Source organism: Centropristis striata, chromosome 12, assembly GCF_030273125.1.
Source record: "Centropristis striata isolate RG_2023a ecotype Rhode Island chromosome 12, C.striata_1.0, whole genome shotgun sequence".
Classification (NCBI taxonomy): domain Eukaryota; kingdom Metazoa; phylum Chordata; class Actinopteri; order Perciformes; family Serranidae; genus Centropristis; species Centropristis striata.
The window spans coordinates 33,662,267-33,689,646 of record NC_081528.1 but is presented as its reverse complement, the minus strand read 5'-3'; the positions used below and the strand labels follow the sequence as shown (position 1 = coordinate 33,689,646).

The window sequence follows — 27,380 nt, the reverse complement described above, 5'->3', positions numbered from 1 at the left end:
CAGGCACCAAATCGCATTATCATACACATTATTTATTCATGCATAGTCTATTTATGTATTGACTTAGACAAACAGAGTGTGTTGCTTCCATGCAGAAAGACTGCAGAGGAAAGAAAGAAAATTAAACAAGCCGTTATTGGAGCGTGAGTGCATCCTGAGGCTGCATATTTGTGTCTTGTCAACATTGCAGTAGTGTGCAGGACTCTGTGAGATGCTGCAATGGGATACTCTGTTATAAGGAGCAACGCTGGCCCCCCTGAAATGTAATTGTGCTGTGTTGACTTTGTGGTGAATCACCTCCATGCATTTTACATCCAGTGTAGAAAATAGATGGGGCTACTATTCATTCCTCCTGCACGTCGTCTGCTTACATTTTCCTGGCTGAGCGGGCAGCAGATGAGTTATTTTGTCAATAAGGCTGAAACAGATTAGATATTGGCCCGAATGTCAAGCAACACAGGTGCTGGACTTTATTCTGTCTGCAGGAGACATATCGCATTACTGATTTCATTACATGGCTTTAGTGCGTCCTGGGTTCACAGTTGGTTATAACTAACACAATCACTTGTGATTACCACGTGTAGCTTTTCAAACAAAGCTTTATATTGGCCTTTTTTTTTTAGTTTAACCACTGCTCCTCAAAATGTGTATGCACTTCTCTGCTGTGGGCCTGCACTGTTAAAATTCAGATATCAAATTTACCCTACAAAAAAAAATAAACATCACAAAGTAATTGCGGCACAAAATTCATTATGATGGATTACCATTCATTGCCTTGCAACAGCAGCATGGATTCAATTGCAATAATAAAGAGAATCACAGGATCTCAAATTACACAAAGATCCATCTAGTCAGACTTTACGCCACCTGTAATTCGGACCAAATCGTGTCCTGTGACCAACTATTGGCAGCAAAGGAGGTTTAAGTGTGTGTGACAACATGGAGAGGCAACAGTTAGCCTGTGGTGGACAGATGGTTTATCCCATCAGTGGCCAATCATTTTTTGAAAGTGTCTGCCCTTTTCCAAAAACTTTCCAATAATGGCTCCTCAGATGGTTCTGTGTAACATTCAAGCAAGTTTCATACTTCTGTAAGCTAAGTATTGTGAAATGAACAGAAACAAAATGCTGCTTAGAGGTTTGGAAGCAAACTAACGATCCAACAACAGATTAGCAGTAATGCGAAATATATAAATAAAGGATAAAACGTGCAAAACCACCAGTGTGATACTTTAAAAGTTAGGGTTGCCAATTTTCAAGTCTTTCTCAAAACAATATATAAGGGCTAATATGTGCCTTCAATGTGACGGGGTAACAAAATCCACAGTCCTTGTTATTTGCAACAATGTAATCCAAAGTTTATCTGAGGCTAATAAGAGGCTTCAGCTGTCTGAGTCAACTAAATCAAGTGGGTATCTTCCAAAGTTTCAGTCTCTTTAGTGGAAAATGAACGCCTCTGTGTTATCCTTTCATTACAGCTCAAAAATGAAACACAGTGTGTCAAACACAAAGACAGACTTTTGTACTGAAAAGACTAACTTTGGAAGACACCCATATGAATCAACTAACTGCCGAGTATGATTAAGCGAGCAGAACCTGTTCCAAATAGGCACCTGCAGGACTTTTGTTTTAAGGAAGAATCAAAAGACTGAACTTATCCTCTTAAACTGCACTTGTCAGGATTGCTGTACTGTAAAAGTGTAGTGGTCTTTTCAGTCTAAATCACTAGTCAGCCTGGACAACCATTAGTCTTTCAATCTGAACCCTGACAACTTGTTGCAAGATTCACCTGTCATTTCCAACATTTTTAATAAGACTGTATCAGAATAGCGCGAGAGAGATGAAAAAAATGTATGAGAGACCTAAAGTACAACAGTGTGTCTGTGTGTGTGAGAGATAAAGAGCTTGAGGATGCATGCTAGATAAGTAACTTCTGATTATTGTTTTAATAAAAGCATTTGTATGTGCTGAAATCCAGTTTCTAAATTGTTGGGCATTTTAAAACTCCTTTAATGTAAACCTACCCCAACTGAGGCTAAAGTCCTCTTAAGCCAGTCTTGAATAGCCTTGAAAAGTCAATGCAGAGGAAGTGAAAATACTTCTAATTAACAGTAGTACATGAGGATTCAAATGGGGGGCTACAAATGCATAACGCTGCATTATTCAAATAGAAAAAAAATCCTTGAGTCTGTCTCACACACAAAGTATACATACAGCTCACAAATTATACTTCTGTGTTTACATATCTATATGGATATCTGTCTGTGTATACATGGCATAGCCCGGAACTATAAACACAAAGTCTTGCAGTCATCTGAATTATGGATGGGATATTTACACCAATCAGTCCCCTCGGGCAGCAGCTTTTGTTGTTGCTGTGTAGAAATGGAACAGTGCCAAAGAGAGAGAAACCGAAGCAGAGGAAACAAGAGAAAATGATTTGAGAATGAGTTGAGAGGTGGTGACACTGATTGAGCCAAAGAAAGTGGCAAGTGAATGTCAAGATAGAGAAGAAACTGTGACTGACAGCCGGCAGCACACACAGACCTGAACACGGAGGAGGTAAGTCCAGTGTTCTCTGCCTGTCGGGGTTCTTATGCTCCCTGCAGCTTTTACAGAGATGAACTGATATGATTTGAACTCATCCTCTGGAGTGCCTCAGTCTAAGCCTGTGTGCTGCGGATGTGTTGTTCTGTCAACCATGTCTCCAGTGACTGAGGAAAGCAATATCTTGGTCTCCGAAGCATCCACCAAGATTGGGCAGCATCAATTTTTTTCATACCGGCATACAACCCTGATTCCAAAGAACTTGAGACGTTAAATAAAACAGAATGCAATAGTTTGCAAATCCTTTGTGACATTATGGAGACATAATACGTTGTGTTCAAATTAATGACTTTGTTTTTGTCTACACACTATTCATTCGATACACAACTTTTTTTGGAATTGGTTGTGCCTTCCTGTCATTTCACGGGGGTATACTGTTTATGATGGTATTGTTTAAAAGGAAAAAATCTTGCTGGGTTTACATTCTTGTGGGTAAATATTCAACCAGCTGTGTGTAACTGTAGTGTGGGCAGAACATGCAAATGGCTCGGCCTCCATGCCACCAGTGTTCAAAGCTTTGTGTCATTCGGTGTAGCACGGTAGAATTAGCAAGCTAGCTAGCTAACTAACCTGCTGCTAATTAAGTAAAACTAAAAAACAACTCTTGTTACAGAAAATTAGACAAACAGCAGGCTGATGGCCAAAAGGGTCTAATGCTGCAGCTAATGGTCCCTCGACTCCCAACTTTTTGAAGACTACTTCACTGGGAGGGCAGCTAACTGCAGCTCTGAAGAGGGTTGGTTGCTGGCTTGCTAACTAGCCAGTAAACCGTAACAAAGCAGCTGTTGTCAATACTGTTTTAAAGCTTTCATCATACGGACATGGGCGTAGTTTTACCTTAAGTGGGTTGGAAAAACGTTAGAAGACAATGCCCATTCCACCAGTAGAGACTGACCTCTCGTAGTCCTTATAATGCACTATAATACATCACCTCAATACATTATCCAACCACCTGGAGAGTATATATTTCGACAGGATTGAAACTCATACCGTCAGGATTTCTAAATATGGTATACCAAAATACCACGCTCCCGCCGAGGCCTATCAGCCGCTTCAATGTTGTTCTGGGATATGCATCAGAAGAATTAGACTCAGAGGAAATGATACTGCATATATCTGGTTCTGTAAATGCCTTGTTAAATCTTACCTTAATGTCTGTCACTGTCTCTTCTACAGCAGATGCACAGCTGAACCAACATCACTAAATATTAGAAACAGTGGCTTTTACTACTTGCAGTATAATAGCTGTCATGTAAAGTAATCTAACCATAAAACAAGCAGCCAGAGTCCCTGACTGAACAGACTGTGCTGCAATCCTCTGTGTGACTTACAGACATCTGTTTAACATGAAGCTAAATGATCTACGATCCATAAAATCATTAATAAGTGCAACACAAAGCAGTTGGAATGCTGTTGCCATGGTTACGACGAGACAAGGCTGACATTCCTGCTCAGATCTCTCAAATGTATACAACCTTCTTGTTTTTTCTTTCTTATGAAATATTCCAACCAGGGCTAAGTGCAAATATATGCACATCGTCAATCTTGCTATATATATGTAAGTATGTTTGCTGTTTACATGTTATATACGCCTATTGTCAGTTCTGTACTGTAGGTTGTGGGTGTGTGTGTGTGTGTGTGTGTGTAGCCTGCTCAACACAGTTTCCATCCGCATCATGCATCTACATTAATGACGTCCTCATGAACAGCTTACGTAACAGCTGTAGTCTCCCCTCCTTCCTTTGTAAATTCAGTCACGTCCAACTGGAGCTGCAGCCAAACTGAATAATACATCTGTACTTTTCTAGCCAGACCTCTGCTAGTATTCCTCTTCTTTATATCCCTCTTTCTCTCTCACTCTTTTTCTCACAAGGTTAAGTGCATGTGCTTGAGTCCTTCAGGGGGCACACAGGCACCCATCAACAGTTTAACTGATATCAGTGTTGCACTACTGTACCAAACACGGTCCTCTTTTAGATTCAGCAGAAGACACAGCAATACATTGCGGAGGGAATAAAACATATCAAGAGCGAGATAATTCATATCTTACCTATCAGGAAGTCTGCAAAGGAAAGCAATTTCTACAATCTTAGCACTCTATTGAGGGATAGGTGATAAATGAGCAAGTCAAAGAGCCTGAGTGCCAGACAGTGCAGGGTAAGGTAGCATGCTTGGAGCACGGGTTTTTTTTTTCTTTTTCATTTTGCTGCGTGTCCTAACTGTAAAAATACATAGACAGACATATCCTCATGCTGCTACAAGCACTAAAGGAGTTAATAGAAAAACAGAGGTAGGGGTAAAGGTGAATACGATTGCAGGAGGGGGGGAGTGTTAGAAGGGAGGGAGGGAAGGAAGGAAGGAAGGAAGGAAGGAAGGTAGGTAGGAAGGAAGAAGGGAAGCATTGAGAGGGTAGGATGCAGCCACCAAGACCATAGAGCCACAGGCAGTAGCATAGGAAGCACAGGGAACAAGAGGAGGGGGAAGACTTGCTGACTTGCAGTCTGCAGCCGAGAAGATCACTATTTAGTCATGAATATGAAACATTTCAATCTCACATAGTCTGCAGGACAGGAAGATAAAAGAGTCAGGCCAGTTGCAGTGGAAGCACATCCTGAAATTGCCCAGTCATTGAACTCATTAGGGCAGCAGCTGCCTCCATCTATAACCCCTTTTTCTTTTTGCACTTTGTTTTGGTCTGTGCATTTGCCTCAGGGTGGCAATGACCGAGTTAATGGTTTGGGGTAGGGAGGGGCGGGCAGGATCTACAGATGCTGTGCTCCTCACTCAGTCCAACATAAGAGGTGTGCAGGCAGACTCACACACACACACACACACACACACACACTCATACGGTACAAACACACCACACTGGACAGGGGGCAGAGGGGCCCAGGGAGAGATGCCCTCCTACAGGTTCTCTGCAAGCAAACATGCCCTAAGCATTCAGTCTTCTACTCAAGCACTCACACTTCTGTGCGTTCCCACACGCGCTCGTGCACAAACACACACATGCTAGAAAGGGGCAGAAGCACACCAGATGCTCTCGCAAAAATGGGACAGGAATGAAAGAGAACTTAGTTTGAAGGGGCGGAGAACTATCAGTTCACACAGAATATGAGAGAGAGGGGAAAACAAGACAGGAGTGGGCAGGGGATACAAGGAGCATCGGCAAATCAAAACAAGGAGGGGGTGCGAACAAACCTTCGGGCTCTGTGCTCTCTTTGTGGGCGACTTGCTTCAGCGGGCAGCAGAAGATTTCGTGACACTTAGCACGAAAGGGGGACCCTTTACTCCTTATATCCGCAGAGTGGATGGAGTCCTGCCGTAACATAATGTACTCCTGGGTACCTGGGGCAGCGTCATCCTGGACTGCGGTGGTGCCATAACAGAATGAACTGGGGTTAGAAAGCTCACCACACAAAGAAACTAAAGAAAACAACAACAACAGTAAAACACAAGGCAGAAACACAGGCAAATAAAAATACATCACATATTAGCAACAGCAATAGCTTTTATATTACAGTAATATTATACATAGTGACAGAGAGAGAAGGACAGGAGAGGAGAGAGGGACGATGGGACGATCTGAACATTTATCACAATTATCATGGCCAAAATCATCAAAATATGCTTTAATGATACTAAACATACATCAAATGTGAAGATAAATTTTCGATAAAATATAATAAATTCTTCTTGATTTGAACTGTTTATTGGCTGTGGACAATTTTATGTTATTGGTAATAAATTGCAGACATTTCGCTGAAGACTTTTGCTCTGGTGAGAATGGTGAGGTACTATAGGTAGGAATCACATCACCACATCACAATTTAAAATATATAGGGAAATCGATCTAGGACCAAATGTGAGAAAGCTAGACAGCTTTTTTAACTCACGTATGACAGTTTTCATGATTATCCCGATAATGGAAATACACCATGATCAATTATTGTGGGTTTTTTTTAATCATAATCCACAATAAATTGTATATCGTCCCACCAAAGACAGAAGAGAATAAGAAAGAAAGAGACAGGCTTAGATCAAGAACACCAACTTCACAAAATAACTCAAATTAAAGACAACCAACAACAGTGGGGGCTGTTTAAATACATCATTGGTTGCTGAAAGGGAAAAGTGATAAAATAACACAAAGAAAGAGGAAAGGAAACAGTTCAGTGTTCAAAGTCAGTGTTATGGCAGGTTCTTAGCAGGCACAGAACCATGAGCTGCTGCAGGGCCGGTAGAGGAGTAAAAGGTTGTGGGATTGTCGGGCAAGCGTGCAGTCTACTGCTGCGTATACCGAAACTGAGCTCAGGTGGTGTGTGATTATGGCCCCCCTGGTTCGCCACAAACCCACCCATCTACTGTATGAAAAGGCAAGCAGATGCAAAGGCATGCACAGGCCTCCAGGTCTCTGGAGCTTCCAGCTTTGCTTTCATGAAGCCATGCTTACTGTAAGTGACGTGAAGGAGAGCTTCTATAGCATCACTCTGCATATGTGTCTAAAGGAATTCTGTACTTTTCACTGGATCCTGTGAAAAGCCCTGTGTTTCTGTCTGAATGCATTGGATCTCTTGCATCTGTCCTCTTCTGGGCACAGTCCCTGCTTGGCTTCGATCATTGACCCATTTTCTCTGTTGATGGATTAGCTACAAGCGAATCAACCCAAATAAATTGTATCTTCTTTTTCTAATGGTTTTGAGTGCCATGACTCTCACTGACACATGAAAATGTCTATAGAGAAGGATATTAATCAGTAGCCGCTATTGAAGCACCACAATGCTTAATCCCCCCCTTTAATTTATGACGTGTGTGACCAGCATAATCATTTTTACTTCAACTGAACTAAGCGAAATGGCGTTATAATTAGTGTTAATAATTTACACATGGAGCATTTTCACACAGAGAGTTTGTTCTTGATGACCTGATAGCCTCTCTTCTCATACTGTGATAAAATCACAATCTTGTACTGCCTGTAACCCTCAGCCAGCTTTACTCAGGGAGCCGAGACATGAATGGACGACAATGCTGCCTCAGTTTCTCCTCCAAGTAGGAATAGACTAAACTGCTAAATATAACGAAAACATTATGTAGACAGACTCCCACACACTCACTTCCATGTACTTTGTTTTCACACAAATTGCACAGTGTCTTCTTCGCTAAAAGAAGATCAAGAAGAACACAGTTCTCTCCATTTGTGTCTTGAACAAAAACAAAAACAGTAAATAAAACCCTGTATTAGATGCACATAAGTCCAATAACTACTGTTTTAAATAGCACTTAAAAGGACAGGAATAATTAGGAGATACTGAACACTGTGTACGCCAAACAAATGTACAGAAAAGGCTGTGGTGATAAGTAGTAATTAAAATTAAGGGCACAGTGATTAAAAACAGCATTAAACAGAAGTTCAGTCCATGTCATTGCCTAATGTGAACATAAAGGTAAGGTTTATTTATTCTGTTTAAGCATAGTTTTATGAATCAATCCTGAAAGTCTTTGACTATACGGCTCTATTGACTATTGAGTGATAATCAGACCTGTGTGGGTGTAGTGTTACCAGCAGCAAACTACAGTGAATTCTTGCTCTGCATTCATAAACCCGACACACTCGCCCTTACTGGAGCCAACTAGGAATAAAGAGCCAAAAGCATTTACTGCTGATAATTTGCTGTCGGTTTATTTTTATTCATAAAACCCCTGTGCACACATAATATCGAGTATATTTCATTTTGGTGAACTACGAACTCCATTTGACACAAAATACCAAATTAGTCTTAGTTGTAGTAAAGTGGTGCAATTAACAGAACTGCAGGAAACTAAATATCTCAAATAAACTGGTTGAGGAGGGAGGAATGACTCCTTTAGGGTTTAAATCATTTTACTGTAACCATATAATATGCATACTGACACAATCCCTGCCTTAGGATAACAAGGGAATGCCTTGTTTTAACACACAAATAAGAAAGACTTAAACTTAAAATACAAATACCCTCTCGAGGCCACCCAAGAGTAATTTTATTGTAATTTGGCAGGGGCACAGATGAATCAACTTGAGAGAGTTGGTCATTCAGGATTTATGCAGGTCCTCAAAAAATCCACTTATCTGAATCTTAGGCCTGAAAACGCCTTAAATTGTAATTAAGACATATTGACAGAATTGGTTTTGATTATTAAGTTAATGTAATGTCCTCTAAGTGGTCAGTGCATATCTGATTATTCTGGAGTAGTTGTACACTCAAAAAAATGATTCAAGCCCTTCATAGATGTGACACATTAATGTATTGTTTGTCTAATGAAAATATATCAATTAAAATCAAATCAAAAGTAGTTTAAGACGTGTAACCTAAAATGTATTGATTTACTCCCCTGTCCTTCCCTTCAACCCAAAAAGAATGAGTTTCAGTTTTCCAATTCTATGTTTTTAGGTTGAACGAACACAGTTTCTTTATTTTAGCTCTCCTCGACATAAATGAGTTGAGGTAACTCAATTTAAATACAATACATACATGTTTTTAATTTGAGTTCGACCAAATGTAAAAAAGTGAGCTACATTAACTCAAATACATTATATTGCATCGATGCACTTGTTTTGTGTTTGGGCTACATATATTTGTTGGATGGAAATTCTGCCCACAATTGAATCGAGTTCATCCAATGAGTTATTTTTTTGAGTGTATCCAGACTTAAATGTCGTAATAAAAACCAACCTCACTGTAGAGAAATGCAGCTGAGATAGACCATGAGTCTTAGGTAGGAGACCAAACTTTCTGAGCTGTATTTGCTACAAAAACCCCCTCAACATGGTCCTTAAACTGGGCCAAATGAATGCTCCTGTGCCAACAAGAGCTGGTCCACTCTCCAGCAGGACAGGACATTGCCTGACACAAGCCTCTCTAGTGTGTTAACCCCACAAAACACACACCCACACTAAGAGGCAGCAGATAATCAGGGTTCCACGCCCAGTGCAATTAATCACCACATGCCTTTTGTCCTACGGGACTTATCAGTATCTCGGTGCCTGCTCCAGGCTCCTGGATGACCTGCTACACTAACACCTCCGCGCCAGCAGAAAGTCCTGAATACCCCACAGATACTATCCATCGCAGCCCCTTGCCAAGAAAACCACTACACTACTGAAACTTTAATGGAGCTGTGGGATGACAAGAGAGGAGGTCTTCGTTTCCTTCCAGGAATATGACCCCATTCTCTGCCCCTGAGGCACAGAGGTGCCGCTGCTGTACGTGATTCAGTAGAAATTGAGCTCAACTAATCTATCCTTTTATAATTCCTGCAAAGTGCACACATTTTCTTGAACTTGTCGTTCAATCATGTACTGCTGCTGCGTGAATTTCCCCCAGTTAATAAAGTCTATCTGGAAAACAACATTGATGAGAAACGTTAAATGTACACACAGTCAGTGGCGGTTCTAGACCAATTTTACTGTGGGGGCCAAGGAGGGGCCAGTGTTTAATCAGAGGGGCATTGGCACATAAAAAAAAATGGCAAAGATGATATTTAAGCATTTAAAATCTTTGAAAGTCTTGAAAAAGACACAAAATGACCAAAAAAAGACACAAAATGAAAAGACAAAATAACCAAAAAACAACCCACAGAAGACATAAAAATGACAAAAAGACACAAAATGACAAAAAAAAAAGACACAAAATAAGTAAAAAAGACACAACAAACAGACACAAAATTACCAAAAAAAAGACACACAAATGACCAAAAAGACAGAATTGTTAGAATTGTTCCATTGTTCATTGTTATAAATTTATTATTAATTTGACACAGGGGCCACAGCAGGGGCCAAAGGCTTCTTCACAGGGGCAGTGGCCCCTGGAGGCCCCTGTGTAGAACCGCCACTGCACACAGTCCCTTTAAACCAGTGATGTCCTGACTATTTCCCTGTTGCCTGATCAGTTTCTTTCCCCCTCCAAACAAACTAAACAAATAATGAAGGGTTTGTTTCATCTGCGCAAGACAGGTGTTAAGGTGCACTGAGACACATCCCGATAGCTGGCAAAAGGTTCACTTTAAACTGCTTAGAGGCAAAAACATTAATGCTCTCTGCAGTTGTTTTCTCTCTTTCATCCAGTCTGCTCAAGTTTAAGTAACCAAGCTCATAGCTGAGGTAGAAAATGTGTGCGTGAGAGACGAGGGAGAAGAGACTCTCAAGAAACTTCAACAAATGTATAATTCCAGCCAGCGTTTATTAATGAGCCCGTTAACTGCCGGCTCATCCGGGGTAATAAAAGTGAGTGACGGTCGGGCTAAGAGGACAAACGGAGGAGGGGGTGGGCACCATATTTTACTGCCTGTCTCCTTCATCCTTGCCCCAGCCTTGATGAAGAGCGCATATTGGGATTGAAGAATGCATGATGAATGACGCTGCAGGACCTGGGACCTCTCTCTCTATCAGACCAGTCACTCAGAGTGAGCTGTCACCTAGGTTCATGATAGCCGGTGATCTACAGGCTCCAGTGCTGCCACACTGGACCTTCAGCACACTGCGATAGATGTCCTTGCCCCTCTGACAGGAATAAATCTCATAGTAAGGAGAAATGGGTACAAATAGAAGGAGGGGGGTGGGATGTATCTTGCTTCGGTTAGTTGCTCATCTATTTAACGCCCCTTATGAATGACAGGGCATGCTCGGGCTTTATGGCAACAGTATGGCAGATGTGCGATTTGTGTGGGCAGTATTTAACTAAACAAAGTGATATGCAATAGCTGTGCTGTGCTTATGTTCAAGTGTGAGAACAGAAGAGCCGGTTTAATGTGATAAAGCGCCATCACTGACACCCAGGCTCATAAATGCCACCTGCCTCGTGTTCAAATGGGGTTCAAGGACGTGTGTAATCAACTGAAGCACTGTCAGGCCCAGAGAAATGAACCACACTTCTGTATATGAGGTGCAGTGTGCACAATTCACTCAAGTCATGGCTTATATCCATCAGGAAGGTAGAACACATTCATCATGACTTGACAAATAGCATACTCACTAAATTAGAATCAGAATTAAGCACAGAAAGAGGTCTGTAGCCTGAGGTTTGCGTTTCGAAAATAGCCTGGCCTCAATGTGGTTTTACAAGGAGGAGAATCTAGCACATTGTCTTCTGGGATGCCTTCGATTCAGTGTGGCTCCATCTCAAGAAAGAATAGTTTTATTTTGGTTGTAAGTCACCTTGCAGGCAGCAGAGAAAGTGAGTCGAGTTGAACTTGAGGTTTTTCTTTGAAACGCAGAATGAGCTTGCGATTTTATTCATGCTGTTTCATCCCTCTGAGCTCATTGTTTGTCCCTCTCTCTTTTTATCTCTCTCTCGGTCTTTGTCTCTTTCTCCCTCTTGTTCTTTGTTCCTTTGCCTTTCTTGTTATAAACAGAGGCTCTACCGTGTGACATGATAGCTCGGGACCAATATTGTTTTGCCTTTTTTAATTAAAACATTAATCGCTGAACTAGATTAATGACAATTATAACAAATTTGACACTGAAAAGAAGAAAGTGTATCCATGACTACAAGTGTAGCAAAATCAGCCTAGTTGCCAGAAAAACATTGGCCATATACGCTTGTGCAAACTATTCACCTTGATATGAAACAACTTCTGCACACTTTAGCATCAGTACCAAGCTAGTCATGTAAAAAAAAAAAAAAAAAGAGCATCACAACCCAAATAGGAAGGAGCTCGGGGTGGTTGGATGGGTCAGTCAAAGTACTTCCACCCAGGAGACCGGTGTTCTGTGAAACCAAAAGCCAGTGTTGTTATTTAAATTTAATCTGTAAATTAACTTCCGAACATCAAAACATGAAATTCTTTAAGTGGTGTCACTTCTCCAAATCCCAGATTTGATTTGACTTTTTACTTCAGGGTTACATTTTTCGATTTAAACTTTATTTCCCAGTGCTGACGGCTATGCCATTTCTTCCTTTCATTCATTGTGATGTGTTTGGAAGAGATTGATTAATTAAGTTTTGAGAAGATATACACTTTATCTGTCAAGAATCACATTGTCACAATCATTCCATGGAAAAAGGGACCTTTATTCCAACTTTATGTGCTAGCATGTAATGTAACAATCCTGCTTTGATTTCAATAGTCTAAATTAAAGGCTAATTTCAATGAATCAAATTTTGACACTCTTACATTCTTCTGACTGGGTTAAGTTTGAATTGATAACTTTAACCACGTGTTTAAAACAGTGGCCTATAGTGCATTATAGTGAATGTGAGCAATTGAAGTACATCAACGTATCTTTGGTTTACAGAAACCTACAATGACAACATTTCTTCTGGCAACAGGGTCTAGCAAAATGTGAAATAACATATTTGTCTTTTCATATATTTGTGCATGCTCCATTGGTAATAAATTGGAACTTACTTGGAGTGTAATTCCATTAATCTAGAAACTGTGTGATGCGTAAAAGAGCTAAGGAAAAGAATTTCTACTAAGGGTGGCAATTACTCAAATGCAATACAATATGGTCATGGCTCCATAGCCGTGCTCTCTACTCCAAAGCAATCCATTTACACCAATACACAGAACTGTTGCTCTATTTATTCATCTGTAAAAAAGAAAAGAAAGAAAAAAGAAGCTGTGTGGAGTGTGCATCATGAGTGTGAACCACACACACAGGGAGAGACACTAAATTAAGACATGATTGCAAAGGAATCATAACTAACTTAAAGCGTACTCTTAACTTTAACACTTATCTGCTCTACTCTACTGCCCTTACTTTTTAACTACACAATGTTTGACTTGTGCTTTTTATTATTTTATCTCTTTTTTTTATCCTGCTGTATCTTATTTTATCCTATTTATATTTTTATTCATATTTCCCTGTTTTAATTGACTGTTTTTACTGTTTTCAATTGTGTCTTGCTGTTTTTAATGTGTATGTAAAGCACTTTGAATTACCTTGTGTTGTATTGTGCTATACAAATAAACTTGCCTTGCCTTGCCTTGCCTTAAAGCATCACTAAACTTAAGCCCATGGTTAGATTTGATGTGTTTTTCAGAATGTGGGATATATTCAGGCACATGGAGGTGACCTTTGAGGCACCTGCAGGCTGTATGATGAGGGGGAATTCTGGGAATGAAGCACAGGACCATATTGAGTGGAGTCACTTCTACTCCGACAGACTGTCACATACAGTACAGTATGAGCCCCATCACTGGAGGTTTGCTGTTTGTGTGTCTGTGTGGTGTGCTCGCAGAAGTGGAGGAGTGTAATACTGCCTGCCAATACAGCAAGTGCAGAGATAAATGTGATGGAACAGTTTGGTGAAGGCCCAATGATAGACACATACAACGCTCATATGAAGAAGTATTGATTCGGCATCAAATGGTGGCCTTGTTCAGAGCCCATTTTACCTCATTCTGACAGCTTTTTCTGCCTCGGGTCTGCAGTCCATGCACACACTCATGCGACTCCCACTTGATGAGTCAGAGATATACATCATATGCCATGTGTTTATGAGCGTGTGTGTGTGTGTGTGGGAGGGGGGGGGGTTTGGAGCAGGGCTGTAATTAAGACCAACATAATCTTGCAAAAGTCAAGTCCAAGATCTGATCAAAGTCAAGAACAATCTAGGACAAATTGAGTCATTTTCAAGACCATGATGGCAATTTTTCTTTGCAATTCCAATATAGTGATTAAGGAGTTAGGATGGATAGAAGTAAGATCTCAATAAACAGTACTGATCTATTTTTTAACATCAAACTAGTATAATGCATTATGTTGGCAGCCAGGAACAACAAGTACCTACCACAGCCCTGGTTTGAGTTAGAAATGTGCAATGTCACACTGATTAAAAAAAGGTTCACCCTGATAGTACTGGAAACACCTCTCCATAAAATGTCAAGTTTTTTGATGAAATAACTGCTTTGGCTTCCAGTTTAATCTGCGTTTCCAGGAAGTAGGATAGATGTCCACTCAGTTGTTTGGAGTGTGGGAGGGGGTCAGAATCTCTGCACAGGCACATAAAGTCCATTAAACACTCAAAAATTGTTTTATAATATCCAGTAGCATCTAAAAACAATGGTCAGTTAACATCTTCCAAAGGCTAAGGCCTCTAACACGTACAAGAACAGAACAAACTATTTTTTTTCCTTTATAACACTTAAACTTGCTACAGTAATGAGCAAAGATAAGAGAAAGTTAAAGTAGCACTTTACTCTCCCACCAATAATCTCACAATGCCTGAGATGTATTTTGTGACCCCACCGATGGATCTCAGCTCTATAGAGATGTAATGAATTGTCATGGTCTCACAATAAAAAAAATAATACACATCCCTGTTGTGATTTATTAACAAATATAAGACTTTTGACTTGGGTTTTGTTTTGCCACTTATATAAATAGTTTGTGTTTCCAACATTTAGAATTCTGATGTAATATATCTCCACCTGAATACTCACATGAACTACATTAAAAACGGTTCCTTTTTAAGTACCATTTAAGAGACAGACAATAACATTTACAAAAACTATTCTTGTTTCACCTTTTCACCCCGAAAACTATTTTCTGTGCCCAGTAGTTTTATAATGGAGGTTTAAATCCCTGGAATGCATCAGTTGGCTTGAAAATATGCCAAGTTGAGAAAAATCAATGTGGAGAGACTCACTCACTCACTCACTCACTCTCTCTCTATCTCAGTTGCACAAGCACAAACACACATTTACAGTTTTTCTTACCCTTTTAGTATTACTTCAATATCCTGCTTTGGATGGCAAAGTGATGCCAAACTTACAGCCAAACTGTGGCTAGTCCGAGCTTGGCGAGCTGCAGCCACTTGATTCTGCAGTGAAGTGAGGCCAAACTAAAAGTTGGGGCATAGTTTAACTTTTGGCAGGACATTGTGGCTGGACAATACCGACAGCCAGTCCTGTGACTCCCATGCCATGCTGACCTATGTTCCAAATTTTGTCCTGCCTTAAACACATGAAGATGCCGCCTGACTGCAGTAAGATGCTGGTGTGTTTTTCTGTATAGAAGCGGAAAATCGTATTGCTGATGTGGAAGATAGCAACGCTAGCATGATCAATGATAACAAAGTGCTAAGACAGAGAGTGGAGCAACTTTGGAGCCGTGTTGATGACCAAGAAAACTGAGGGAGGCGTAAAAACATTCAACTGATTGGACTGAAAGAAGGAAAGAAACGGGGATTGCAATGAATGACTACATAAGGAAAATACTGAACGAAGGATTGGGGCTACAGGCGGACGAATATGAGATCGAAGTGGGGGACCCAGGCCAGGTGACAACCAACCACCGCGGGTGATAATGGTGAAATTTCTACGCTACACGGCTCAGCAGAAAGTTTTGACAGCAGTAAGAAAAAAGAGAGAGGGATACGGTGGGAGGACTGCACTCTCTCAATCTACGAAGATATGACCAAAGAGCGCTCCGACATACGAAGGCGGTTCTCCCCGATAATGAAAGCTCTGTGGGATCATCAGGTGAAACACACACTGGCACAGCCGGCAATTCTGAGGTTCACTTGGAAGGGGAAGAGACTGATCTTTACCAACCTAAAGAAAGCTGAGGTCTTTGTTCGGGAAAACATGCAAAGCACGGAGAACGACTGACTGAATGACATGAATATGAGGGAGAGTGGAACTTTATTTTGAAGGCACGTCGAAGACGCAGACTCTGGGGCGCTGCTGTGACTGGGCGGTTGGTGAGAAGAGGAGAAGGTACCGTCTATAGGACCTACACGGACTGGAATCAGATTGAGCCCTAGGCTTACTACACTGTCATTGTTTTTTGAGTTACTATCATTTGTTGTTACACGTGTCCTGGTTCTGGGACACTGGTTTTGGAGGCATTTTCATTTTAATTTACCCAAAATGAATCATAAGGCTTCAAGATGGTATGAGATGTGTCCTTGGACAAAGAATAATGGTTGTAGTAATCTCAAGATGATGGGAGAAAGATCTGTCTTGTACACTGGATGAAAAAACATGGGAAGGGATTCTTTACAACACTGAAGACTATATAGCTTTATGGCTTTAATTAATAATGATCTATGTTGGAAGTGTGGGGCAGAAAGTGGCACATTTATCCATGATGCATTATGGGAATGTTCTAAGATCCTCCCCTTGTGGGAAAAAGTTATAGATTATATGAGCAAATCATTAAATTGTGAACTTCCCAGGTCACCAAGACTATGTCTCCTTAGGGACAGAACTATGTCAACCCTGTTGAACAAATACAGTTTTAGAATATTAAAAACTGGCCTAATAACATGTGCACGGACTGTTCTGAGGTGTTGGAGGGAACCACAAGCTCCCACACTGAGTCTGTGGAGAACACAGATGATGGAGACTGTGGCATGTGAGAAGATGTTGGGTAGATTAAATTGTGAAAATGATATGATAAAAGAAAAATGGGATAGTTTTGGTAGGCAGATGTGTTAATTTGCTTGCCTGGCCTACTCCCTTGCCTATCTTGTTTTTAGTTAATTTATTTTCAGATTTTGTATTTTATTTTATTTATTTACTATTACTATTGTATTTTTTATGACCTCCATCCTGTCTGTTTTGTTTGATGTTCGTTTGTTTGTTGTTAAAATGAAAAGATAATAAAAACTTTGAATTAATATATTAAAAAAAGTTCATACGCCTTTTTATAGTTAATGCGCTAGACAGGAGATGGAAACGTTCTGACGTAGCGAACATTTATCTCACATGACTGATCAGCTGTTTCCGCTCGGACATGAAAGAACAATTATAAATTGCCCCATTGAGACCAATTCTTGATGACATATTTCTCTCATGGGTGGCCAAAGTTGTCTGATTAGCACCCTCTTTTTTAATTATTTTTCCTCTCTTGCTCAATCTCTTCTTCTTCTACTGTTTACTGATGGATTAGCCTACAGCAACACATTACACTGCCATCTTCTGACCAAAGGATGTTTAAGCAGCTTTGTTTATTTGCTCTAAACCAGTTGATGGAGATGTCCCTTATTCGCATTTTCTTTGATGCAACATTAAAAATGTCACTTCAAAATCGATTCGACTTTAATGGAAACACAGCTAATGTCAGAAAGTGTCAGACTATGTACTGATACCGTATGTCCTGCTGATAAAGGATAACAACCTCAGAAAGTCAGAACTAATCTCAAATACAGATGTGTGTCAGTTTTGGGTGTAAAATTATGGAATGGACTAAATGATGAAATAAATATGTGTAATTCTATGTTAGTTTTCAAGAAGACTTTAAAATCTAAAATTATCAAGGGTTACAATGAAATTTGATTGAATTTGTTTTTTTAGTTTAAGGTATCATGTGTTTTGTAACAATGTGATTTACTCAGTATATAATGTAATGTATATAATGTAATGTATATGCATGTAGATGGTACAGGAGAGGCAAAAATAAGCCTTGGGGCTTCAGCCTGTTCCTTTTTCGGTTGCTGTCTGATGGATTCTTTTGTAAAAACATGATTTTATTTTGTTGTCTTTTTTTTGTTGTTTTTTGTAACCGAAATAAAGCATTCATTCATTCATTCATTCAACCTTCGCAATATAGCAAATGAGCATATGCACACAAACCCACATATGACCTAATAAAATATTATCATGCACACAACCTCTATCCCTTATGTATTCACATGTGTCATGGATGTCGTGTCAACAGAAAGGGATCAAAGACACATTCCTGCTAAGGCAGCTTAATGCTCAGGATCCCTTTCACAGCAATTAGCAGCTGACACGAGCAAATAGGATTGTAAAGCATATACTGCTCCCTGCCGATCATTAGGCCTTTGAGACCAGCAAGACTGAAACATTGTGGGAGGAGGTTCAAGTGTAATAGGATCAACAAAGCCTGAACAGTAAGTGACAATAAGTGGCTTATGATATATCATATGTCAAATCCGCTACAAAGTCACGTATGATTCATATGTGTTGTGCACCTGCTGTCAGGCGTCACACACTGAGGCTGCAGGGATGGAAGGGCGCTGCCTGTCCATCTCGACATGGTTTGCCGGCAGCTGACGGCGTGTTTTATGAGGGGCGCTCAGTTTCCAGTGAAGGATTTTAATGAGAAACATCTGTCTTCTTTTATGCATTAGATGATTAACATAGCGTTGACGACCTCCTCCACACAATCGTGAACTAGTGAACTAAGCACATCAGGGCTCAGTTCACTGGTGTGTTTCACAGTGTGAGTTCAGTCACCCACCCACATGTGTATACATACTGTGTGCTGGGAATTGCTTTTTCCCGGAGTTGTGCATTAACATGAGTGGGACAAATAAAAAATGTAATTTTTATGAGGCATTTTGTTTTGTTTGTGTGGAAGTTCCCAATAATAGAAAAAAAAAAAACTACCCTTTAAAAAACAAAAAAATGTGGAAAACAGCTGTGGAATAAGTTATGTCTTGTACTGATGCCTATGAATGCTAATTTCCAATAAAAAAAATATATAAATAAAAAAAAAAAAAAAAAAAAATAACTATGATGAAGTATGGTTATTTTAAACTATTCCTTGATTGTATTTTCAGAATAGTTACTATATCCAGTTAAATTGCTGCTGTGATACAAAATGATATACCGTAATAGAACATTTTAGCCGTATTGCCCACCCCTACACTGGAATGAACGTTACGTTTTTATTATGACTGGTAAGAAACGTTTTAAATCAACAAAGTGAAAGCAGATATAAAAATCATTATAAAGTCATCATAATAAATTCTGAAAAGCAGGTTTGGGTCATGTAAAAATAAGTGTTTTTAGACTTTTGAACACTTAGACATTTTATCAAGAAACTTAAAAGTTTAATTAAAAAAATCTTAAATTAAACTGTTCCTTTGATCTGTGAAACATAAAGAAAAAGTCACCACAAGCCCACAAGACAGAAAGCCAGATGTATGCCTTTAACATGAGTGGGACAAATAAAAAATGTTATATTTATGAGGCATTTTGTTTTGTTTTGTTTGTATGTATGGAAGTTCCCAATAAAAGAAGAAAAAAAAACTATGATGAAGTATGGTTATTTTAAACTATTCCTTGATTGTATTTTCAGAATAGTTACTATATCCAGTTAAATTGCTGGGTCATGTAAAAATAAGTGCTTTTAGACTTTTGAACACTTATAACAGACATTTTATCAAGAAACTTAAAAGTTTAATTAAAAAAATCTTAAATTAAACTGTTCCTTTGATCTGTAAAACATAAAGAAAAAGTCACCACAAGCCCACAAGCCAGACGTATGCCTTTTCAGACATGCTCTGTTTTATAAAAGCTGACATTACAGCAGCTGACTGAATTTGGCTCCAAGCAGCGTATTTGTTGCTTCATACTGAAGAAAGCATATGCCATGAACACAGCTAGGTATAATGAGTAATACATACACTATGAATCACTTTGGGATACAGAATTAGACTAGAAAGATGTTAATCACTGTATTAAATCAAACTGTCTCCTGTCTTTATGAAAGCATACAAATAAACATGCTCACAGTATTTGACCTTATAGCTCACAAAGGTAGAGAGAAATAATTTATCTTTACAGTTTCCATAAAAACTGCATTGTATTCATGTATAAACCTCTATAAAGTTAACACAAGTCACATGTGTCCTTCAATGGCCCAGTGGCCATAAATGCTCAACACAGAAAACCCCAGTAAATGTTCTGTGCCAACAGAATGATGTCGCCTAGCTAGTTGCATAACAGGAGGCAATCTCAGTGCGAGACCTGCAGCTCAGAGCAAGAGAGACGGAGAGTCAGAGCCGCTGGATCATGAAGCCCGGCAGAACAGTCTGCAACATATCAGGCAGACATTTTCAATCAATTGCAGAGATCTGATCAGAAACCAATCTGTTGACTATTTTACAAGGTGTGGACCAAGGTTATTATAGTTAACGGAAACTAACGAAATAACGAAAACTAGAATTGAAAAAACATTTTCGTTAACTGAAATAAAAATAAAAACTAGACTTTTTTTATAAATGATAACTAACTGAAACTGTATTGTGTGGTTACAAAACAAACTTAAATTATAGTGAAAATGTCCTTAGTTTTCGTTTTTGTCAACTTTTTTCATTCATAATTCAGTGTTTCTATTTGAATATGCAACACATAGTAAATATGTTTACTGAGACTGGGATGTCTACACTCGAACCAAAATTCAAAACACTCAGAACTGTAAGAGTTAATAACCTTATTGGGGCTGAGATGGATAAACCAAAGTACATAAAGGCAAAATTCATTATGACCTCTTTGAATCTGGCACCCAAAACATAGCCCATTGCAAAAAAAACTAAAACTAACACTAAAACTAATAGAAACTAAACTAAAACTAAGCATTTTCAAAAACTAAAAACTAAACTGAAACTAGAAAATTCACTCTAAAAACTAACTAAAACGAACTGAATTTGAAGACAAAAATTCACAACGAAATTAAAACTAAAACTAATGAAAAATCCAAAACTATTATAACCTTGGTGTGGACGAGCTGTCAACTCAACTATTTTAACCCACTGAAAACTACGTCCAGTATGTACAGCGTTCTGGTTGGAATAAATAGCATTATATAGGAATCCGTGAAATAGCTACGGATTCGCTTAACTCAAAATCTGTGGAATAGCCACGGAATCACTCATTACATTACATTACATTACATGTCATTTAGCAGACGCTTTTGTCCAAAGCGACTTACAATAAATGCATTCAACCTGATGGTACTAGACATAGACCACAGGAATCAAGTAAGTTCCTCAAATTCACTCAAATTTCCGTGAAACTGACACGGATTTCGCTGCAATGCAAGTTAATGACAGTCATAGCCCCTTGGCTATTCATGGTCCAAGTCACGTGACTTTCAAGGTCCCGGCGGTCAGAACAAAAAACATAGCGGACATTTCTCTAATTTTTAGTGAAAAAAACAATATTTTGACTTAGTTTCTGCATAAAAATGGACTTTGATCACATTTCTAGTGAGAAATTTATGTTTTATTTTCTAAATATTCACTCAGTGAATGTACATAATCATGTTGTATGTTGGAATAGCCACGGGATATGACTGTCATTAACTTGCATTGTAGCGAAATCCGTGTCAGTTTCACGGAAATTTGAGCGATTCCGTGGCTATTCCACAGATTTTGAGTTAAGCGAATCCGTGGCTATTTCAGGGATTCCTGTGAGACCAGGTTGCAAGGTGTGGACGAGCTGTCAACTCAACTATTTTAACCCACTGAAAACGACGTCCAGTATGTACAGCGTTCTGGTTGGAATAAATAGCATTATATAAGGGAAACAGTACACTTGCTATTTATCAGGGGCAGCAGTGACCGTCCCCAACCTTCTGTTCAGTCTCAACCCTCAGTGCACTAACAGACGTCTCAATGCATGGCTGACTAAGTGCACAGACCCACTCCACTTCCACCCATCTCTGTAAGTTAATGCTAGGTCGACAGGTCCTGGCTCAGTGCTCAAGAAACACCTCAGCTTTGTCCAACACTGAAAACTCGACACTGAGTTATCTATCAGCATGCCTCTCACTCTACATTGTCTCATTCGACAAAACACTGTTGAAGACACAAAGAAGATACGTCAATTCCAAACATTAAATCACTAAATTCAATTCAACCGTTATGTAATGCCTGCAAGCACCATATGATCATATCATCACTAAACCTTCACAAGTTGTGACAAGCCTCTTTATTAATTACTTCACGATAAAAAAACCTCCTTTATCCAGACGTCCCTGCCAAGAACACAGTCCTTGGCAGAGCAAATATAGAGGGCAGCATCTTCCTCTGCCCTCTGCCAACCAGATCAGATCCCAGATGGGCATCGAAACCACACACACTTTGCGCAGTTTATTAATGCACATTTACAGCCCTTCCTGTTTGTTCGAGGAGGAAAGGTAGCAGAGGGAGAGGAGGCGGGAGGGAAGGAGGAGGAGTGAAGGAATGTGTACAGTTTTAAAGAACAGGAGTAAGAGGTGGAGCAGAGTAAAGGAGGGTGACCTTAAAACAGCATCTGTGTAAGTCTCTTTAGAGTGTTTGCAGCAACACAAACAGTCTTAGAATGTGTTATTCATTACAGATCAATATTTTACAGAGAAACAGAAGAAAGCAGAGAAAAGAGAGACAGATTTGAAGTCGAAGTGGGCAACAAAATAATGGCAGTGTTGCCACCTTTACCACATTTTTCTGCAACTGTTTGAGCAGATTTCTTTCACTTTTTAGGTGCTGTACATGACATTTAGAGCAAAATTCAGTCTGAGCAAATAGAAAGTGATCAGTGTTTGGAGACATGATGCTTTGTGAATATTTTGATTATTTTCATCACAGAAATGACTTTACCTATACAATTTAACATGTTCCTGTCTGTGTCTTACTGTACAGGTTGAACGAAATCAGGTAGAAAAAGATGGAAACAAAGAGGACTGACGCAAATAAAAATGAGAACAAGAGGGAAAAGATCGAACAAAAGCTTCTTCCATTGCTGCATAAGTGAATAAAATAGAAAATACACTATCAGAGAAAAGGATTACGCTGGTATTATGGCTAACCCTTCTGCTACATTAACAAGTGAAGAACACACTGTCAATTCCAATTGACCCAAGAGTCCCAACTAGCTTGGCCTTGATGCAGGATTACATAAAGGATTCAAATCCAGGCATTCAGAGAGAGGAGATTTAGGAACAGCTAACGCCAACGCTATCTGAATCATCAAAAATATGGGATTAGTGTTTGATGGCTCAGTTTCCTGATGATGCATTTTAAGAGGGACAACACACACACACACACATACTCACACACATGCACACACATACACACATGCATGCTTTTAGTTGTTTTGCTTGTGTCAAGTTGGGAAAGCATCCAGGCATTTGTTCAGCTTTGTGATGGGAACCACAGCAAGGGACGAGCTGAACTGGAACAAACAAGGTTTGTTCCAGAACAACAGTCCTTGTTGGAGACACTGGTTCTTCTGAAGTTACTTTTCTTGTTCACTAATTCTATTAAAATGTCAACACCCATACCACATCTTGTGCAAAGCCCTACACTGTAAATGAAGATGCTAATCCTTAATACATTTTACAAAATTACTGTAACATGGAAAATTTCCTGATTTCAAGCAAGGACTTGAAAACAACCCAGAAATGCAGTTAATCTGACCCAGAAAGCGATATAAATAGATCCATGCTGTACTTTGGAAAGTTTGGCTAAACTAGAAATAGAGATTATGTCGTGATTTTTGTTTTTTGTAGCTTTGTAGAATGATCCTGACTGCAGCAGCAGACCAACCCAGGTTAAATTTGTCTCACAGAGCAAACCAGGGCACATCGGGTGCACCATTGTCTTTGTTGCCCACTATTTAGGATATGAAGTGAAACATATTTTCCAAGTCTTGTGGTCTACCGGTTGGATCCTGTTCGCTCGCAGCTGTTCCCCCAGCCTGAACATATCCTACTACATCAGCCAAGTCATCCCAGCTGTTCACCTATCATGTGCTGAACACACTGTCCTAAACACACGCACACACACATGGGAAACCAGAAGAAAGCATGTTCAGGGCGACAATGGCAGGTGGAGCTGGTGGCAGTCATCAGTGATTGTGATGCCAAAACATTTGTGTAACGATGACTGTATCTGAAGGTATCCGTTGGATTTGCTAACAAAGAATCCTGTTTATGGCATTTGGTTTTACTATCCAAGTCCGTCTGTAGATCCAGACACGCGATGCTCCACTGTTCTGTGTTGAGACGTTAGGTAACCAGTCAGATTTTTACCTTCAATGTTTTGCTTTCCTCTCAACTGTCATGACTTTTTTACGCATGAATCTTTCAGTGCCCAATAGCTGTCCACAGAAAAGGTGACTGTCTCATTTTGTCACCCTGTCCAAATACTACACAACCTCTGAAGACAGTCTGCCAGCTCTGTGAAAATAACAACCTGTTCTGTGAGCTCTGTCACTTTGAACAAATCAAACCAGAGCTGTAGCACGTAACACCCACGTCACAGCATGACTGCAATGACTGCAATGACTGCCCCGCTGCTGATGGTGACGGTGAGGTCATGATCATCATGCCTTTCCGTGTGTGTGTGTGTGTGTGTGTGTCCAATATGCTTGTGTAACAAATATCACAGTGCATACTGCAATGTGTGTAGGCGGGCTTGTCTGGAGAGTCCATCTGCCCAAGGGGCCTCAGGGCATCTGGAGACCGTGCATGCACATGTGTGTATATAATGCACATACACAATGTAAACAGAGACACAACTGTCAACTGTCAAATAATCAACTATGACATTTTATCGGATCATGTTATGGGAACCACAATTACTTGTGATATGAAGGCAGACCATCCAATGTCTGATACAGCTTCACTGTATGCACATAATTAGTAATGCTGTAGTCATGCTTTTACTTTCTGCTGTGGGCTACTTGTGTGTCCATACATTAAGAGCAGAATAATAACAAATCTTGTTGGAATAATTGGCAGAGAGAGATCATGGAGAGATAATTCTGTTACAATTAACCCTGATTAACTCTCTAAACCTCAAAACCAGCATGTTCATATCATCAATAAAAACACCCAAATTTTATCACAAATAGAAACTGTAAAAACCTGCATTATTAGGTTTTCACGGTTAGTGTCTTTAATCGTAAACATATAAAGATAAGTTTTTAACGCAAGCCTCAAATGACTCCGCTGAGACCAACAATAAGGTGACAAAAATACAGTAAAAATACAGCTGTGGTTTTTACACAGAGCAGAGAGGAGAGGACAAGAGAGGTTGTAAAGGGCATTTCGGATCAAAGTCCATTATTCATTTAATTTTATTGTGATTTATGGCATTGTATCTGTGTATATATTTTACAAAAGATGTTTCTTAACTCTGTCCTTCGAGACAGGATTGTGATTATGTATTTCATTAAGAAATGAGGCCACAGTGGGTAAAATGTGACCGGCCAAAAATGTCCTAAAACTGCTTGGGGTTCAGAGGGTTAAGATGCTAATCATAATCATAATAATGTTTTTTTGGTAAAGTATACTTAGTTTTGTGCATGAGCTGAACATGGTTACATGAGTCTGTGTATGAATTTATGTCTCTCTATCTCTATATGGTTTGTGTTCAATATTTTCTGTGTAACGTGTTTGTATGTGTTTAACCTGCCTTAAGACATGTAGACTGCTCTGGTCTTATCCCAAGTGGCACTCTGTGCATCTTAAAACTAATTCACTCCAGCAAACGCTGTCCAAACACATGCAGATGCAATCCATTGCAGGGCCAACTTCAGGGCACGAATCTCACTTCTTTACTTATTTCTGGCTTCAGCTAATAGCTCTAGATGTTAATTGATTATGTGTCCCCCTAGAATTAATGTGGAACAACAGGCGAATAAATTAAACAATCCTCTTGAAGGGCGCAGAGAAAATAGCACCTGATGAATTCCTCCAGTATAGCCTTCTATACTGAGGATTTAGCTAAAGCTGCTTGACTGCAGAGCAACTACAAATACATCCAGGAAAAAGAAAAGAAAAGAAAATAACTGAATGAGATGAGATGAGAGCATGCTCAAGATATAAAATGCAATGTCCCTGTAGTTTATCAAATACAGTGTGTCACGAGTAGTATGTTACACTTAGAATCTTAACAGCAAACAAATGTTTGGAGTGAAGGACAGTGTGATGAATAAAGTATGGCTACAAAGAGCTGTAATTCTGAGTCGAGTGCAGTTCTGGTTCTGAGTCTTTACCTTGTGCGTGCGTGTGTGTGTGTGTGTGTGTGTGTGTGTGTGTGTGTGTGTGTGTGTGTGTGTGTGTGGAGGAGGTAGGATGGGCATTAGTTGATGCTACCAGCGTTTTATGACTACACAGAACCCATTACACAGTTGAGGAGTACAGCAGAGGGAGATGGAGAGAGGATTTAGCTCTACACCGAGACATGAATTATGCAGCTGGGCCATCCAGAGATGTAGCTGTGTATCTTTTATAAATGCCTTACACTGGCAAAGCAAGTTTAGCTAACATTTCCTCCCGCCAGTCAGCGCTACACGTTGAGAAAGAGGAAAGAGAGAGAGAGAGCGGGAGAGATAGAGGAGAAAAAAAGGAGGGAGGGTATCTCAGCAGAAGCTTCTGGCACCACCCCTGATAAAAACTGACATCCGAGAGCGATGCAGCAAAAAGGGTTCATTCCATCCGTCTTGAGCACTGCACTTGAAGGATTTGGAGATGATACATGGAGTAGAGATCTCCCTCCCACTTTGATCCCAAGGGTGGGTTTTACAAGAATCATACTCGGTCATAAGCATAATAGAACAAAGTGTGCCATCTGTGTGAATTTGCGATGGATGAGCAGGGTCATCCTGCTAAGATCTGCAGATGGACCAATCAAAAGCACAAGTTTAGTTAGTGGCCACTCATTTTGTCGAGCATTACACCCTGTGATTTTAAGCACAATCCAACATGGTCTCACTGGAATCCGTGGAATAGCCACGGAATCACTCAAATTTCCGTGAAACTGACACGGATTTCGCTACAATGCAAGTTAATGACAATCATATCCCGTGGCTATTCCAACATACAAAGTGATTATGTACATTCACTGAGTGAATATTTAGAAAATAAAACATATATTTCTCGCTAGCAATGTGATCAAAATCCATTTTTATGCAGAAACTAAGTCAAAATATAGATTTTTTCACTAAAAATGAGAGAACTGTCCGCCATGTTTTTTGTTCTGACCACGGGGACCTTGAAAGTCACGTGACTTGGAACACCAATAGCCACGGGATATGACTGTCTTT

The 27,380-nt window shown here is 39.7% G+C and overlaps 1 protein-coding gene across 3 annotated transcripts in view; it reads right to left on the bottom strand.

Annotated features, from left to right (window-relative positions):
* fgf13a (fibroblast growth factor 13a) overlaps positions 1-27,380 on the bottom strand; it is a 127,742-nt gene that overhangs the window by 59,608 nt on the left and 40,754 nt on the right. For 2 of the 3 annotated variants that reach the window (XM_059345513.1, XM_059345514.1), the window contains one exon: positions 5,808-5,975. The exons of the other annotated variant lie outside the window; for it this stretch is intronic. In XM_059345513.1, the coding sequence (XP_059201496.1) occupies positions 5,808-5,975 (168 nt within the window). The remainder of the gene's footprint in view (positions 1-5,807; positions 5,976-27,380) is intronic. 3 annotated transcript variants of the gene reach the window in all.